The following is an 18,167-nucleotide window of genomic DNA, read 5'->3' as shown; positions in this document are numbered from 1 at the left end:
AAAAAGTAAGGGATAATTAGGAAGAGAAAGCTGAAAAGTATGGTCCTGCTTTAATCGAGACTTAAATATAAATAAGTAGAGAGAGAGATAAATAACAAATCCGCTATTTAAGGATTAGTGTCCCCATCCAATTAATATCTCCACATTCTCTCGTAAAATAACATATCCCCATCTCTCACCACCGTCCAATATTTTTTATTTTTTGGCGCGAGGGAGAGAGCAAACAGAAACACAAACAGAAGAAACATGTTTGAAAATGGTTACACCACGTGTTGGTCAAACGGTAGTTCCACGTGTCATATGAGGATGACGTGGCACATGTGGCTCGCACATGTCATATAATGGTAAACTAACGGGGGAACGGGACAAAAAGACCTCCGAGCGCCGTTCAGATCCGGGGGTAAATAAGCATCGATCAAAATGGCTTAGCTGTTTTCTTAATTATTTTAATTTTTTTTTAATAAAAGAACCTTTTCTTTAATACCTTTTGATTATTGTTGTGTACTACTTCTAGTTGCTAATTTATTATTATTTTTTATTTTTTTATAATATAGAAAATTTATTATTATAGAAATGAGATTTTTGAGTTCGACAACTAATTTTGTGCCCAATACAGTTGTTGGTCCGCTCCATTGATCGGGTCTTATTTATTCTTCTTTATAATTTCTTTTGTGTGTGGAAGATTCAAATAATTGAGCATATACATACCTTCCAACTGAAACTGAACCGTAGAATATAGTTTAAGATTTGGGAAGGTGATTAGTAGAAGAAATATTATACTATTTCCGATAATACATTTTTTAGGTAACATGTGCTTTTGATATTCATGAGAAACATGAATGTCCCCGACCCAATTCGAATATTTGTGTACTTTCGTCGACATTGACATTCTATAGACTATCTATAAAGAAAGAAATACACTTGATTATTATAAATCTTTATTATTATTATTTTTTTGTTTTCTTTTTAAAGAAAGAGTAGTAAATTAAAGGCAATTAAAAAGAAACAAATCATTCATTCGTTAATTATTGACAAGTAGAAAATAATTCGTTATTTGTATTAACTTGCTCATCTAATAAAATTGTCATATTTTCTAAAAGTGTCTACATTAATACAAAACACATAATTACAGTATATGATCCGATATTTTCTAAAAGCGTCTACATTTTTTTTTTTTTTTTATTGTTGTTGTGTATATAATTCAACATTAAATGCTTGAGGTATAAGAAGGAATTGCTCTGTTTTGAAAATCTAATAGTAACTAACTTATTAGTTGGACTTCAAAGAAATAGTTTGAGAGGGGACTGCTGACAAATTGAAGTCAGTGGACTTCAAAAATCGAAAGGGTTTAGTCAAAGAATTGTCCAAATTACTAAATTAATGAATTCGTGAGAGCAATGAACAAAATCCAACCTAAGACGGTTTTAACAATTGACGCCACTTCTTGTAACGGAAGTGATGATACAAAAGTTTAATATAAAAGAGAAGAAGGTGTCATGATCCTTAATATACTCGGAGAGTGACGTAAACGCGCCGCCGTCGTCAACACATTGAGGTAGAAAAAGACGTAAAGAAAAGGCAGAACAAAACTGGAAAGGAGAGAGTTAGAGCTGTGACCTGTGAATGAATATTTATGAGAGACAACAACAATAACAAAAAAAGATGGAAACGTGTCAACGTCTGTGTCATTCGGACTAAACTCGGATTCGGTCTGAGAAAGAAAACAAACGTGCACACACACAGAGAGAAAGAGAGAGAGAGAGAGAGAGAGAGAGAGAGAGAGAGAGAGAGACGCCATTAGAATACTCAGAAGTGAAAGGTTGAGAGAAAGAGAGAGAGAGAGATGAATATAATATACATTGACCTCTCTGTCTCATGAGGAAGCACATGCTCCTCTCTCTCTCTTTCACAAGTTTTTGTTTTTTTATTTTGTTTCATTGCTCTCTCCTCTTCTTCTCCCCCTAGTAGTAGTAGTAGTAAAACTAAAAATACCTATCTTTCACAATTCACATGCTCTCTCTCTCTTCTATTGGTTAATCTCTTCCCAATGCTCATTTGTAAGTTTATTTACTCTACTCCCGACGACCACGACTCTTCTTCTTCAGATCTACCTCACTCCCCCTTCATTCCCCCTTTCTTTTTTTATCTTCTTGATTTTTCCGGTGACCGGAGTCGTCAAAGGTAAACCTTCTGATCTCTATCTCTATCTCAGCCCCTCCTTTCATTTGTTTCTTTTTTCTCCGGCAGTCTATAGCTCATTTCTGATTTCTCTGCTTTTGTCTTTCGTTTTTAAAACATTTCTTTCTGTTTCAGCCATTGACTCTTTGAGAGGTTTCATGATCCCCTCATTGCCATGTTTTTGTTTATATATGTGATGATCTAATTAAATCTTTTGTTTGTCTTTTTTTTTTCTTCAAACTGTTTTCCGATCATTTCTCTTTAAAAGTTTCATCCAGTTAAACTAATTGTATTCATTTAATTGTAACTTTTTTTTTATAATCCAAGTTATGTAGTTTGTTCATATTTCAATCTAATTAAAGAAACTGATCCAAAAAAAAAAAAACTTTGGGGGCTATGCAAATTTCAGCTTTTCAAAGCTCTTTCATCTTTGTTTTAATCCTTTATTTGAAGTTTCCCGCTAATGTTCAATCCTAATTGGTCCACACACTAGTTCTGGTGGTCCCTTTTTGCAAAATTCGAATATTTTTCACATTTACGGATCAAAGATTCTTCTGGATGGTGATGGATTGACTCTTAATCTGTATTTTTTTTATTGTGAAAATTATTACAGGTTCTTCTTGGTGTCTGATCAAAGATTCTGGTTAAAGGCAAAATTCAGTTTTTGTCTGGTCCATTAGTGTTGTTTCTTTTGTTGTATGAAGAGAAGCTTTAATAAATGGTCTGTGAGATGGAGACTGATCAGATTGAGGAAATGGATGTCGAAGTCTTGTCTTCCATGTGGCCCGAAGATGTTGGAACTGAAGCTGACAAACAGTTCAATGTTGAGAAACCTGCCGGAGATTTAGACACGTTGAAAGAAGTAACCATCGAAGAGACACCAACCATTGCGGATTTGACACGGTTACCAGACCTACTGAACTCGACTCATCAAGGCACATCTCAGCTGACCAACCTTGTGAAACAATGGGAGTATATGCAAGACAACGCTGTCCGGCTATTAAGAGAAGAGCTTAAGAATCTCAATAGACAGAGAGAAGAAGCTGAGGCCAAAGAGCTCAAGATCATTGAAGATTACAAGTTTGAGAGCAACGAGCCTGAGAATCTTCCCGTTTTAGATGAGACGAGTGATCTGTTCCGCAAGTTTAGGCAGAAAAAGCGAGATGCGTTGGTCGATAGCAAAAAGATCGAGATCGACGAGGAGTTTGACACGGTTGCTTATTGGAAACAGAAGGCGTTGAGTTTGGAGAAAATGCTCAAAGCGAGTACCGAGAGAGAAAGGAGATTGGTCGAGAAGCTGCATGAGAGTTTAAAGACTATGGAGAGTCACGCAGCGCCAGTACAAGAGCTAACTCAGAATCTTAAGAGAGCTGAAGGTTTCTTGCATTTCATACTTCAGAATGCACCTATTGTTATGGGCCATCAGGTAAGTTTAAAATGATTTTGTGATCTTGTTATCCTGACTAATGAATGTTTCTCTGATTCTTTGTTACTTATTGGTTTGCAGGATAAAGATTTACGCTACTTGTTCATATACAACAAGTATCCTAGTCTGCGGGAACAGGTTAGAAACAAAACTGTTTGTTCTGTTGTATTCTTGATGAGTCTCCTGAGGAAATGTGCTTGAATCAAAACTTTGTTTCACACTAATTTCAGGACATTTTGGGAAAAACAGACGTTGAGATATTCCACGGAGGTGGAGTTAAAGAATCTGAAGATTTCAAGAGAGAAGTTCTTGAGAAAGGAAAAGCTTCAAAGAGAGAGATCACATTTACAACAGACTTATTCGGATCAAAGACGTTTTTGATATACGTCGAGCCTGTTTACAACAAAGCTGGCGAGAAGATTGGTATAAATTACATGGGAATGGAAGTAACTGATCAGGTGGGTTAACTGAGACTATTGAACCAACTCTATGTTCTTGTTTTCACACCCTCACATTATCATCTTGTGTTACAGGTAGTGAAAAGGGAAAAAATGGCTAAACTTAGAGAAGATAACGCCGTGAGAAAGGCGATGGAATCAGAACTGAACAAGACCATTCACATTACAGGTCTGTTTGAGAAGTGGAATTCAGTGATCAAGCGTCAAAAAGATTCATGATTCATGTGAAAACCAGATTTAAGAGTTGTGTTTTTTTTTTGGCAGAGGAGACAATGAGAGCAAAGCAAATGCTAGCAACGATGTCTCATGAGATAAGATCACCATTGTCGGGAGTGGTGGGAATGGCTGAGATACTTTCAACTACAAAGCTGGATAAAGAGCAAAGACAGTTGTTGAATGTCATGATCTCCTCTGGAGATTTGGTGCTTCAGCTTATTAACGACATTCTTGATCTCTCCAAGGTTGAATCAGGTAGAATATACTGTTATAATTTCGAAATTTTGATTATGTGGTGTGATCATTTTTCAGATCATTTGATTCTTAATGTGTTCTTTTTTTAGGTGTGATGAAATTAGAAGCTACAAAGTTTCGACCAAGAGAAGTGGTAAAGCACGTGCTTCAGACAGCTGCAGCATCACTGAAGAAGTCTTTGACATTAGAAGGAAACATTACAGATGATGTTCCTATCGAGGTTCATTACACAAAAATCACATTTTCTGAAAGAGTTAAGCAAAGTCTTTGGTGATCTTAACTTTTTTGCCTTCTATGTTCAGGTAGTTGGAGATGTTCTAAGGATTCGGCAGATCCTCACTAATTTGATAAGGTTCTTACATAAATCCTGAATTATTATTTGCATGATGAGAAGTTTTGGTACCTGATTGTTCAAAACGTTCTGCAGCAATGCTATTAAATTTACACATGATGGACATGTGGGGATCAAGCTCCAGGTCATATCAGAACCATCCTTTGCAAGTGATAACTCATTGAACGCAGACGCTGAAGTAGATAATAATTTAACTGAGACTTCGGTTTGGATTCGCTGCGACATTTATGACACTGGAATTGGAATTCCAGGCAAGCAAGCAATTCTCAAACGAACTGTTTAAGTATATTGAAAGCTAGTTTTATTAACGCAGTCCACGTTTTGGTGTTCTTGTGCAGAAAACGCTTTACCTTGTTTGTTCAAGAAGTATATGCAAGCAAGCGCTGATCATGCCCGCAAATATGGTGGAACTGGTCTCGGACTTGCCATTTGTAAACAGCTGGTAACTATTCTTAAGGTTTTAAAACATAAGACAAGAAATTAAAGAACTCTGTTCTTCTATAATCTTTCTCTGTTTGTTTACAGGTTGAGTTAATGGGAGGTCAACTCACTGTGACAAGCCGGGTCAACGAAGGTTCAACATTCACATTCATATTGCCCTATAAAGTTGCAACATCAGATGATTATTCTGATGATCAAGATGAGTTCTCTGATATGACGGATCATCAATCCGAACCAGACGACACAACCGAAGGATATTTCCAGTTTAAGCCGCTTCTAGGATCTATATATTCTAATGGCGGACCGGTCATTGGCAATGGCTTCTTACCTCATAAAGTCATGCTCACTACTAGTCCTATTAAGCTCATCAATGGCTTTGTCGCTGATCCTTCTAACAACACTGGACAAAGCGAGATAGTTCAGGTTGAAAACGGTGGCTACGTGGATGAAACTAAACTCGAAACGAGTTCTGGTCATTGTCCTGAATCAGCTCACCAATATGAGAATGGAAATGGTCGATGTTTCTCTAAGGAATCTGAATCTTGTAGCAGTTCACAGGCTAGCTCAGAAGGTGGAACTTTAGAAATGGAGTCAGAGCTCACAGTTTCCTCTCAAAGGGAAGAGGAAAAAGCCGAGACAAATCTCAAAGAATCATCAAAGCCAAAGATTTTGCTTGTTGAAGATAATAAGATCAACATCATGGTTGCAAAGTCGATGATGAAACAGTTAGGCCATACCATGGATATTGCTAATAATGGAGTTGAAGCCATAAACGCGATTAATCGCTCTAGCTACGATTTGGTACTCATGGTATGTCAATTCTTTAAGATCCAAAGGCTTCTGTTTTTCGAATTCACTTAATTTGAAAGGCTTATAATTCAAAATGGGTTCACAGGATGTGTGCATGCCGGTTTTGGATGGTTTAAAAGCTACAAGACTGATCCGTTCATATGAAGAATCTGGGAACTGGAATGCTGCTATAGAAGCCGGAGTAGATAAAGAGATACTGGAGAATGAGCAAGTTTGTGTGCGATCCACAAACCGGCTGCCTATAATCGCGGTGAGCACTTCTTCGAATTACATTAAACACAGTGTCTTCTAATACATAACTTGAAAAAAAAAGAACTGAAGAGTAAAATGGGTTGTGGAATGTGCAGATGACGGCAAATACGTTAGCAGAGAGTTCAGAAGAATGTTATGCAAATGGTATGGACTCGTTTATTTCAAAACCTGTAACGTTGCAAAAACTGAGAGAGTGTTTACAACAGTATTTGCATTAAAAACTTCAGAGTTTGGTGTTTAGTAGGTTTAGTGGTTGTGTTTGTATATATAATGTGTAGGGAAAAAGTTTTGGAGAGCTACGAAGTAGTTTCCTCTCTTAGAGATGTACAGTTTAATAAATAAAATAAATAAAAAGCTTGTCTTCTTTATTTATTTGTGGGAAATATATGGCGAGAGAAACGAGAAAACATTGTCGTTTCCACCATTGAAATCCAACATGGTAAAGCAGCCAAACTCTACAAAAAACGACAGACAAGCATACTCAAGCTTTCAAAACAAGACTTATCTCGATTTCTGTTGGCTGTAACGCTGTATTCCATGGACATCCACAATCCCTGGAGGGAACACCGGATCCGTGGCAGCTCTAACCGCGACTTTTGCAACCGATTCAACATTCACCGGAGGTGTGAACAACGGTCCAACTATCGGAAGCTGGTTCAGCGGTTTTGCTTGTTGGAGAACCTACAAAAAAAAGCCACAAGGATTATGAATAAAGAGGCAATCTTGAGAGGCATTGCAATAACGAGGGGATTCACTTACCATTTCCATGGGTGAACCAAATACTCCCAATGGGATTTTCATGCTTCCAACACTGCGAGTTCCATATATAAAACCAGGTCGCAAGATTATACCTGCACAACATTCACCAAACTTCAAATATAAGAAATGATAAGTTTCAGAGGGCATTTCGTAGATGTAACATGAAAGCTATACCTCCATATGCAAATCTTGTGAGCAGCTCGGTCTCAGCAGCTCGCTGTAAGGATGAAATGAAAAATTCTTAAGAAAGCGTAGACTAACCAAAAAGGGCTATGCAATAGCAGTAGTTTGAAAAGTATATTATCACCTTTCCCTCATAGTATCCTCTCAACAGGTAGTTGGCTAATCCGAAATCCGCAGCAGAAATATAGACAAATCTTTTAACACCTGGTCAACAAAAGGAAGACAGTTAAAGGCCAGTAAACTCTTGCTAATCCAATAATGTTGTAGGACGCCATGGTGTCTAAAGTTGTAGCAGACTAATTCACATCACTTGTATTTTCATGCTCCAATTATCCCTACAATCAACAACTATACCTAATTTCATAAGACTGGGGTTTTCAGTATCATATGGTCCCTCAGTGTCTATCTGACATAGATATCTCAAAATTCTTATACATGGCTATCTAAAAGAACTTGGATTGTAAGCATTTATACAGCCCTGGTCAATGCAAACTAAAAGAACTCGTACCTTTCTCTGAGGCAGCCCTAATTGCGTTGATGTTTGCAGTCCCGTTAATCTTATACATATATGAGTTTGAACCAAAACCACCAACACAAGAAATCTGCAATGGTTTATTCAAAATTACTTTCAATAATATACAATCTACAAAAGCGGGACTGATTCAATAAGTTAATATTTTGTGGCAGTCATCAAATCTCTACATTTATTCCTGAAAACGGAGGGAAGAAAAAACGTACCACAGAAGTCACCCCCTCAAGAGCATCCTTCAATAAATCAGATGATACAAGGTTTCCTGGAAACAAAAGAGAAATATAAAAATAAAATGACCACACAGGGAAAAAAAAAGTATCAAGTTCCAACAAACATGTTGAAGAGTTAACAACAATACCTTGATGCCAAGTAACTCTGGTAGCCCAGGACTCTTGTGAAGACGGCCTACCTGATCTAAAGCCCATACAAAAGGTTAAAAATACAAACCCGTAAATCAACATCTAACATCGAACAGATTTTTTAAAACGATCAGATACCTGCTAAGGCTAGAGACAGATAAGCCACGATCTAAAGCTTCTTTACAGACATGTGATCCCACAAAACCATTTCCACCCAAAACAAGCAGCTGAAAATACCAACATGTAAGTTCCAATTTCATGAACACCATTGCAATATCTTAACAGCTAATCACTATGTAAAGATCCTCCAAAACTCATACCTTCTCGGTTGGAGGTGGAGGCACATGTACAGTCTCGGCTTCTTCCACATTGAAGGGCTCATCAATTTTGTTAGAGTCCGTGGAGAGATACCTCCCGCTACTGGAAGCCGAAACGAACCTAATGCAACATAATCCAGAAGCATTGAACAAGAAAGTTAAGACAAGTATCTAAATTTGCAACCAACGACCAAACCAATCATCAATTACACCCAAATCACCTAATTTTTAAGAATCTAGAGTACTCTACCGACACAGATACTTCCAAATTTTCTAGAAATGTCCGCGAACCTACCAATTGATGCCTAGAAGACGATTAAGATGGGATTAGAGTTACGAAAAGAGCGGTGAAGAGACCACTCACCGAGACTGGGAAAGAGACGATTTGTAACGAATCAAACGGGAAACGATTGTCCTCATTTTCGAATCGGAGCAGGGGAGAAAAAAAGCAATTCGAAGCAGAGATGAGCGAACAAAATTACAAAATTGTAAGAGGAGAGAGTCCGATGGCGATGGGAATAGAGTAAGTTCACGGCCAAAATAAACAGAGAGCAAACGTCGGAAAGAGCGCTTACAACTGAGAACACGTCGCCTCTTAAGGAGGTGCCACGTTGACCCTGACCCGAGGATCCGACTTTTTACCTTGTTCCCGAACCCATGGGAAGCCACGAGACCCGCGCGTGTTACCGACGCGATATCATTGGATATCAAATTGGGCCGAGGTTATTGGGCTTACATTCCTCCAACTCACCACCATTCTTTCTTTTTTTTTGGAACGATTGTGTTTTTTGATGGTTAGTTTGTCTTGCGACTATGGTGTATATTTTGAACTACAAGCGAGGGAGAATATTGGGCCACATAGTTTTTATTTTTAGTTTTAGCGACCAGTTGGTTCACCAAACCCCGACCAGCGTCACACGTTCTCCAGGTCCGAAGGGATCTAGTGCCCAACTACCGACTCCTCCCGGAATTTCGTTATCGGAGCTAAGCCGGGAACGGCCGTTAGTGGACACCCACTACTTTTCAAATACTTCGTACAGTGCCTAACATATTATTGGGTCTTCTTTTAATGTTACCGTACCAGCGGGATTATTAACCGTGCCCTTTTTGGAAAATGTTAATAAGTTTCAAAATCTATTTCGTCTTCCAGTAGCTGCAACCAAATAATTCTTCTTAAAAGAAAAATAATTGTTTGAACATTGACTTGGTTCGAACCTAGGACTTAAGACTCAGACTTTGACGGTTTAAACCATAAAAATATTCCTGTAAAATTGGCCGAACATTAGCTAATATTTCCAGCGGCCGCAAGCATGTGTTTTGCTTGCTTGGTCTTGTGGCCGGCGCTGGACCTAACAGAGTAACAGGTGGGTGAGAGAAGGAAGAGACAGTGACTTGAGAACAAGGTACAGGCGATCAAAATCAGAGTAGAATTGAACTCTATGGGCTTTCAAATTTCATAGATGGAATATGATCAGCTTGGGGACAAGATCAGAGTATTTTTTTTTTCTGTTTGAATATAAAATAACTATCATGTTCTTTAAAACATTTATACATAAACAAAACAACTACATATAGATGTATGTATATATATATACACACACACACACACACAAACCTATTCTTAAACTTAGAATATTCATATTAAGTACATTTTCAATCCTAAATGCAAACGCAATCAACGATCTGTAAGTTTGTTTGCTGTCTTTGTCAGAAGAGAACGTTGCAAAAGACAGTGTCTTTAGTTCCTAGTGAGTAGAGGGAACACAACTGACCTTACCGGTCACTGAATTCCTCATACGGGTCACTCAATGGTTGAGCTACTTTCAGGGACTGATTTTCGACTCACTGAATTCTCTGGTTTATTACCTAAACCATTAACGGTCACTTCATCGGTGAAGCTGCAGCTTGCAGTGACCGGTTTGTGATTCGTTACATTCTGATCTGGTTTACTCCTTGGGCTGATGTTCTTTGAATCGATCTGGACTTGGTTAGCTTCACTGGATGAGATAGAGAGGTCTCCAATTGGTGGCATTTGATTGGATGAGGAGAAGCTGACATGGCTTGATGAAGCTGTCTTGTTCTCCAGGAAACGAACGACCACACATGTGATGTTGTCTGCACTTCCTTTCTTTAATGCTTCTCTCACAAGTTTCTTCGCTGAGTCCTCTGGGTCCTCAACTTCCTTAGCCATTGCAACTGCGTCCTGCAAGAGATGGTTAAAGATTATCTAATAAAGTATTTGGTGTAGGAAAGTGGAAGATGTTAAAAGAAGCCATTAATTTCACGAGACCTCGTTAGAGAAAACATCCCATAGTCCGTCGCTTGCTAGGATCAAAAACTCAAGAGAATCATCAATCTTTTCTTCCTGTATTCAGTGCCAAAAGGGTTGGAGCAAATTTTTCAGATTGAGAACATAAGGGGCCAGAAAATCATATGCAATGTGGTTCTTATAAAAGTGATGCAATTACCTGGATTTCTGGATCAGCAACAACATATTGCTTCAGAAGCCTATCACCAAAAGCACGAGAAACTGCAAGAACGCCTCCAACCCTCCAAGTTCCTGTTCAATTAATGAACGCAACACACACACATAGCACTTAGGACTATGTGTTGAGAAAAGCATGAAGCAGAGAAATATCNCTTGCTAGGATCAAAAACTCAAGAGAATCATCAATCTTTTCTTCCTGTATTCAGTGCCAAATGGGTTGGAGCAAATTTTTCAGATTGAGAACTTAAGGGGCCAGAAAATCATATGCAATGTGGTTCTTTAAAAAGTGATGAAATAACCTGGATTTCTGGATCAGCAACAACATATTGCTTCAGAAGCCTATCACCAAAAGCACGAGAAACTGCAAGAACTCCTCCAACCCTCCAAGTTCCTGTTCAATTAATGAACGCAACACACACACACACATAGCACTTAGGACTATGTGTTGAGAAAAGCATGAAGCAGAAAAATATGATCTTATAGTTTCTTGTTACTTACCTGCCCACATCACAAATCCACCAGCATTCTCGATCCTTTCACGCTCATCACTTTGGTCAGGTTTATGGTCCCTTGACACAGCAATGGCTGCAAACACACAGATTTATGAAAAATGGGATTATCTATCAAGATACTAAATGGTGGTAATGACGAAAAAGACAAGCCATAACAGATCTCCTTGAAAATTACCATTCCCGCCTCTGCTGATAACAGCTCTTGAATCACCAACATTTGCAACAAGTAAACGATCACCAACAAGAATAGCTGTAGATGCAGTCGAACCAGCATCTCTATTGTGACTATTTTCTGACTTGAGAAGTTCAGAGTCAGTATGGTTATAGGCATCAGCTGGAAATATTTAAGCAAATTCACTGTCAATTCAGAGTGCTGCATCTGTAACAAATTGTCTTAAAATAAATTTGCTCAGGTTTTTTTCTGACAGTACATATAGCTGATTTGGTGTCAGAGATAAACTTGGGGTGGTTGATCAGATTACTGAAAAGATGACGCTTCACGTACTCAGCTGCTCTGGCTCCACCATGGCCTGGCAAAACAGTAAGTAACCATCAGGATACTGTTCTCTAATGTCAATCCTAAACTATTAGCTACCAAGAGTAACAACTCGGGGTTAATTAATTAGCATGAAAATCAATCTTACGGTCATGGTACATGGGTGGGTGAACCATCAGGATATATATATATATATATATATATTCATAAGCTATACTAATTCAAGGTTCGTTGAGATCAAATCTTGTTAAGAGAGGGAAGAATACCATCAAAAACACCAAAGAGACCAACGATTTCGCCATTGACACCGTCGATCCTGGTCTCAAAAAAGTCTTCCATAGATGATCTCTTCCCAGCAGAGCTTGCATATCCATAGCTAAATTTCCCATTCTGGCTGAAAATTAAATCATGTCATTTTCATGTAACAAAGCACATTAAACATTTTAAACACACACACAAAAAAAAAAAAAAAAAAANAAAAAAGTCACATATCATAAACAAACAGAATGAACCAATAAGAATCGAACAAAGTGAAACCACAAATAATCATGGTTCAAGTGATATCATATTCATACGCAACAGGAAAGAAATTTAAGATTAAAAATCGAGTTAAGGTAAATTAAATTACCTGAGACCACCACCGCTCGCTGGAGCTTCAACAGTCTGCGTTTGGTTAGAATACGACAACGCCAAGTCTAGATATCCCATAATTTTCCAGAAAATATTCCAAAACACACAGAAATTGATCGTAATATCAACAATTACATGAAATTTCCATGAAAAAAAAAATTAGAAAGGAGAGAGAAGTGAGGATGATTGGATAGAAGAAGAAGAAGAAGAAGAAAACAGGTGATCGACGTTAAAAGAAGGGAGCATATTCCGGCAATTTGTATGCTAAAAATAGAAAGAACCACAAGTCAAAAGATGTAAAGTAGCTGACACGTGTCACGCAAAGCAAGTTGAGTAGGAGGAATCATCTCGTAATTTTCAGCCAGCATGAAAATGACATGATTTAATCTCCTAAACCCTAATCTCCCTCTCTATTATTTGTATCCCTTTCTTTTAATGAAATATGTGCAGACTATTTTACTATTCCTTCCTTTTATCTTTTTTTTTTTGTTTTTTATTTTCTAAAAAAATAATCAATCACGATTTCTTTTCTTCTTTAGTCATCGTCCATCCTTTTTCGCCGGAGCTCTCTAGTCTCCACCGTCACTGTTTCTTCACTGAAGCTCTCTATCCCTGTTGTTTTTCACCTTTTTTTAGTTCACGTTCTCCTTCAAAATACAAGTGTATTCTTCAACATAAGAATACATTCTTGATTAAATAGGATTAGGTTTTTAATTTTGAAAATTTAGATTGGATTTTGCTTGAAATACTTAGCAAATTGGGTGTTTTACCATGAGTTATGGGTCGATTGCGCTATTTAGTTGATAAGAAATGAATCTTACTGTTGAATCGTAGTGAATTGTAGAGATTATAATCCCAAACCATTCAATTCGATTTTCAATTATTGCGACTGGGTAAAACTAGTAATACTAGTAAATTTAGTATTACTAGTAAAACTGGTAATACTTATTAATGTAGTACAACCAATTAAACTAGTAGTATTACTAATTGAGTTTTTTTTTTGGAATTGTTTTGGCAGGATACAATGAAAGAGAACCTTAGTATGCATTTTAAGTGTGAAAGTCGCATGTATAGTATAATGTTCAAGACATATGTCATGGATATAACTTTGTTGATGTTAAAAGCAATGATATACAAGAAGCTTGAGTTTGTTGAAAGTCACGTTACATTGTAGTTGAGCTACAATCCACTACTAGTATGAGTATCAGTACAATGTGATCTTAATGATGATGAGGATGTTAATGTCTTTTTAATGTCCGTTGATCATGAGAAGCGAAGATGTATGTTGTTGTGAATGTCATCTCTGTCTTGGAACAGCCTGAGCAAGTGCCGAGAGTGGTGGACCAAGGTTTTGTTGGTATGAACTATTGAAAGAAACACTCTGAGGATGATGAAATTGCATCTAACACCATTGTTTGATTTATGTGTGATCTTTTGGGTTGTACTACTACTTTGTTGGTTATGTCACAACTATTATAAAACTTATTTTAAAATCTAGTAATGTTTGATCTTTCATTGATGTGTATATTTATTATATCATAACAGAGTAAAACATGCGTAACTAATATTAAAATGGTCAAACTAGTAAAACTAATATTAAAAGTTGAACATCCATAAATAATTTTTTTAAAAAATATAAGAATGTGTGTACTAGTAAACGTCAAAAGTAATGTTTAAATGTTTACTAAAAATGAAAATTTTAAAAATATATGAATTTTGGATTGTGATGAAAGAACCTAAACACATGTTTCCTTATACTTTTAAGTTCACTTTGTAAATAATAACCAAGTTAGGATGACAAAATTATAGAATTGTAGATTTTAAACATTTTAATGCATAACAAACTCATAATTATACGTTGATAGACTTTAATCAACAGTAAAACTAAAAAATATATTTTTAAGAGTGGATAAAACTAATTAAATGGAAAAACCTCAAAAGTAGAACTATTTGCAATTGTGGTACAATTATTATACTTGGTATAACTATTTGTGAACACTAAGTGTGAACACTAAGTGTGAACACACATATTGCACACGTGGTAATACAATTCAGATATTTTTTTTATTATTATTTTTTTTTGTCAGCTGCACGTGTGGTCTTTTTTTTCTTTCTCTGCAATAAATTCTGACTACTTTTATCTAGTTTTATCAGTATTACAAAAACATAATAGTTATACCTATATATACCAGTATTACTAAAACCCATAAATTCAATTTGAATGAGATCCAAAACAAACAAATCATGAATCTTTTCTTAACCAAAACGAATGAGTTTTATCTAGTTTTACTTGAGATTTTCATTCTGCAAAATTTGATTTTTTTTTCCCAAACGAAGTTGAATATTGTAGATTAATCGTATAAATAAATAAAAAACTTGTAAAACTGGTTTACTACCCAATTTTAACTGACAATACACTAGTTTTATCTAGTTATACTATTTTACTATCCAGAAATTCAAATACGAGCATAAACCCAGAATTTATGAACTTGTTTCCCTATTTCTTCCTGCAATAAGAAACGATGAGCCCTTCGTTTGCAAAGTCACTTCGAGCGAGATTCTAGATGTATGTGCCACCGATCTCTCTTCATCGTGACGTTTGCAAAATACCTCTTCCTTCTACCTCTTCGTTTGTTTGGGCTTGCAAATCTTCTACCTATGAACTTTGAGCAATCTTCGTCCTCTTTTTCCCCACCTTGTTTTAGCCATTTTCGAGTAGTTATCGTTGAAATCTTGCAATAAACATAAAAAAAAGTATTATCAAGTTCTATTAATATTTCAAAATCACACTAGTTTTACCTAGTTATACTAGTATTACTACCCAGAAAAATCAAATATGAACATAAACCCAGAATTCACAAATTATAATCCCAAAGCTTGTTTTTTGGACTCATCTTCCTTATCAATCGAACACAATAACAAAATACCTCTTCGTTTGTTTGGGCTTGCGAATCTTCTACCTATGAACTTTGAGCAATCTTCGTCCTCTTTTTCCACACCTTGTTTTAGCCATTTTGGAGTAGCTAGAGAGTAGTTATCGTTGAAATCTTGCAATAAACATAAAACGAAGTATTACCAACTTCTATTAATATTTCAAAATCACACTAGTTTTACCTAGTTATACTAGTATTACTACCCTGAAATTTAAATATGAACATAAACCCAGAATTCACAAATTATAATTCTAAAGCTTGTTAATTTGACACATCTTCCTTACCAATCGAACACAATAACAAAATACCTAGTTTTCAAATTTCACGAAATCGATTTTGAGATAATAGTTTGAGAAATAATTGATGAGAACGATGAGAAAGAAATGTAGCAGTTATTTGTTTTTAGAATTTAAAAAAAAATATAAGTAATTATATGTTTGTGGATTAAATCCAATAGATATTGGATGGGTGGATAAAGCCCAGATAATACATGTAATATTTCTGTTTTTGTTAGGGTAGTAAGGTAATAGGCATACTTTTTGAATTAAAAATAATTTTAAAAGAAAATGTTTTTCGGGAATGCAGTTTTGAGATTTCTAAAAAAAATTTGGGGACTTTCAGATGAAAACTCGTTGAGTAGTAGTATCACGTGGGTCCTTCACCAATCTTTAGTTATTGGGAAATTGGGCTAATTATAATGGGCCTTATTGTTTCAACTTGACTGCAGTAGGGGGGGGATAAGTCTACTCCTACTGCCAAACAGCAGCTTTGCGATCGGAGAAGAGTGTGTGAGAGTCGACGGTGCTGCAGCACACACATAGATCATACATACTCCCCCATAGCATAGTTTGCTGCCTCTCGTCTCCGGAACGTATCCGTTTTGAGATTAAAAAAAAAAAACAAGTTCGTCTTTCATGGCCAAGGATCAGCACTTGCGACCTTGGTTTCTGGATCTAGTGCCAGCTTTGGTTATTTTCCTCGCCGCAGCTCATGTCATCGCCTTGGTACTTCACCTGATCTTCTCGTTTCTTTTCTCTCTTTTTTAGTATGTTCTAAATTGATCTCCTCCTCCTGGGGTTCTCTCGCAGGGTTACTGGATTTACAGATTAGCTACTGATCGTCGACCTCAGAGAGGAAAATTTCACTGAAGATTACATCCATCCACTAGGTTCGTAATCTCAACTACGGTGCTATTTCAAATTTCAACAGCTGGTGGGTTTTTATTTCCGATCTGATATTTGCGATTAGGGTTGGGGTTTTGTGATCGCTGATTGTGTTGCTTATGATGATTTTGGAAATGTTTGCTTTTAGTTCCACCAAATTAGAAAACGATCTGAATCATACTTGTTCACTAGTTCGTAAACTCCTATCCTGAGTTGTACTAGCTTGTAGCGGCTATTATTCAGTTTTTAGGTTGTTCTACATTGATTTTGTAAAAGTTCCAGATTGTTTAATTACACTAGTGAATTTTTTTTTGTGCTTAATGGTTGAATTGAGTTCTTTAGCTGAGGCTTGTGTTCTTTGTTCTTGATTGTTTCTTCTTAATAACAGTTTTTGAGTATCATTCAGTGTCAAAAGACATATTGCCGTCCTGTGATGATAAGTCCTCGTAAAGAAGATTTATGATATTGCCTAGTGCTACATCAGCTTTACTAACTCTTTACTGTGTGTGTACATATTAATTGGTCTTTGATGAGTATTAAATATCGATTCAAGGGATTCTTTGGTATTGGGTTTCTTGGGAGCCTTAGCCTTAGGGCATGAGAGAGCAGAGTTCATCCTTAGGTTTTGGTTTGTTCTTTTGTTTTTAGAGTTGTTGTTTGTTCCTCAATTTTCTGTGGATAAATAAAACATAAATCAGTTTGGTTCTTATCCCCCTGCTTTGTCGATCTATGTTTTCGTTTTAGCCTCTTACTATCCCTCACAAAATGATCATTCACTAGCTGGTTTCATTTGGCAGGTACCCTTCCTTCTTCAGTGGGGTTTCACACGTTGTCTGAGGGTAAGGCCAAATCTCAGTGTTTATCCATTTTTTGTTCATCAAGACAGAGTTGTCGTCTCTCTGTACTAGAGAACTAAGAATCAAATGATCACTAACCAAGACCCTACTGCTGCAGGTCCCAAGAGAACCGACTAGAAGATGTAACCAAGCGTAGAAAATTGTCTTCCGAAACAATTTTATTTGGCTGGAAATGGTATTCAGTAGTTAGTTTTGAAAACAAAGATCACAATGTGGAATTGTATAGGTTGTAAAAGTTTTTTGTTAAAAAAACAAAAAATCAAAAAAAAAAAAACCCTCTTCATGGCAGTTTTAGAAGATTTAAATGACTTTGATCACAAAATCAAGTATCTTCATTTATTTATTTTTCTCTCATGTCATGTTTCTTCAAGGAGGAGTTTATTGATATTGTTAGTTTTCTGTTTCTGCTTGTGAGCTTGCTATTATGTGACAACTCTTATAAAAGCTTCAATTAGCTGGCACAGATTCATCCATTGACTACTTAAAACTCCTAGTGTTATTTACTTATTTAGTCTTTTTAACTGCATATCCAATGTTTGATTGATTTATC

At 36.4% G+C, this 18,167-nt stretch overlaps 4 protein-coding genes across 4 annotated transcripts; 2 read left to right on the top strand and 2 right to left on the bottom strand.

Annotated features, from left to right (window-relative positions):
- Nucleotides 1,835-6,814, top strand: LOC104708030 (histidine kinase 5-like). Its single transcript, XM_010424515.2, has 13 exons — nt 1,835-2,181; nt 2,792-3,604; nt 3,686-3,742; nt 3,835-4,062; nt 4,138-4,231; nt 4,327-4,533; nt 4,623-4,753; nt 4,836-4,885; nt 4,961-5,136; nt 5,224-5,327; nt 5,411-6,136; nt 6,222-6,386; nt 6,484-6,814. Exons 2-13 carry the CDS (start codon nt 2,897-2,899, stop codon nt 6,604-6,606), a joined length of 2,769 nt encoding a protein of 922 aa, XP_010422817.1. The 5' UTR covers nt 1,835-2,181; nt 2,792-2,896; the 3' UTR covers nt 6,607-6,814.
- Nucleotides 6,733-9,127, bottom strand: LOC104708029 (uncharacterized protein At1g32220, chloroplastic-like). Its single transcript, XM_010424514.2, has 10 exons — nt 8,903-9,127; nt 8,542-8,659; nt 8,360-8,448; nt 8,221-8,276; nt 8,069-8,124; nt 7,839-7,932; nt 7,455-7,534; nt 7,322-7,364; nt 7,148-7,239; nt 6,733-7,069 (listed from the first exon to the last, which is right to left on the bottom strand). Exons 1-10 carry the CDS (start codon nt 8,956-8,958, stop codon nt 6,890-6,892), a joined length of 864 nt encoding a protein of 287 aa, XP_010422816.1. The 5' UTR covers nt 8,959-9,127; the 3' UTR covers nt 6,733-6,889.
- LOC104708028 (probable protein phosphatase 2C 69) lies at nt 10,109-13,072 on the bottom strand. The gene is made up of 8 exons (XM_010424512.2): nt 12,663-13,072; nt 12,301-12,428; nt 11,970-12,068; nt 11,714-11,872; nt 11,525-11,611; nt 11,326-11,417; nt 10,829-10,903; nt 10,109-10,741 (listed from the first exon to the last, which is right to left on the bottom strand). Exons 1-8 carry the CDS (start codon nt 12,740-12,742, stop codon nt 10,340-10,342), a joined length of 1,122 nt encoding a protein of 373 aa, XP_010422814.1. The 5' UTR covers nt 12,743-13,072; the 3' UTR covers nt 10,109-10,339.
- Nucleotides 16,314-18,086, top strand: LOC104708027. Its single transcript, XM_019229009.1, has 4 exons — nt 16,314-16,601; nt 16,686-16,765; nt 17,558-17,599; nt 17,715-18,086. The coding sequence occupies exons 1-2, from the start codon at nt 16,512-16,514 to the stop codon at nt 16,743-16,745; spliced, it is 150 nt and encodes a 49-aa protein (XP_019084554.1). The 5' UTR covers nt 16,314-16,511; the 3' UTR covers nt 16,746-16,765; nt 17,558-17,599; nt 17,715-18,086.

This window comes from Camelina sativa, chromosome 8, assembly GCF_000633955.1.
Source record: "Camelina sativa cultivar DH55 chromosome 8, Cs, whole genome shotgun sequence".
In the NCBI taxonomy this organism is placed as follows: domain Eukaryota; kingdom Viridiplantae; phylum Streptophyta; class Magnoliopsida; order Brassicales; family Brassicaceae; genus Camelina; species Camelina sativa.
This window is presented reverse-complemented; position numbering and strand designations above follow the sequence as displayed.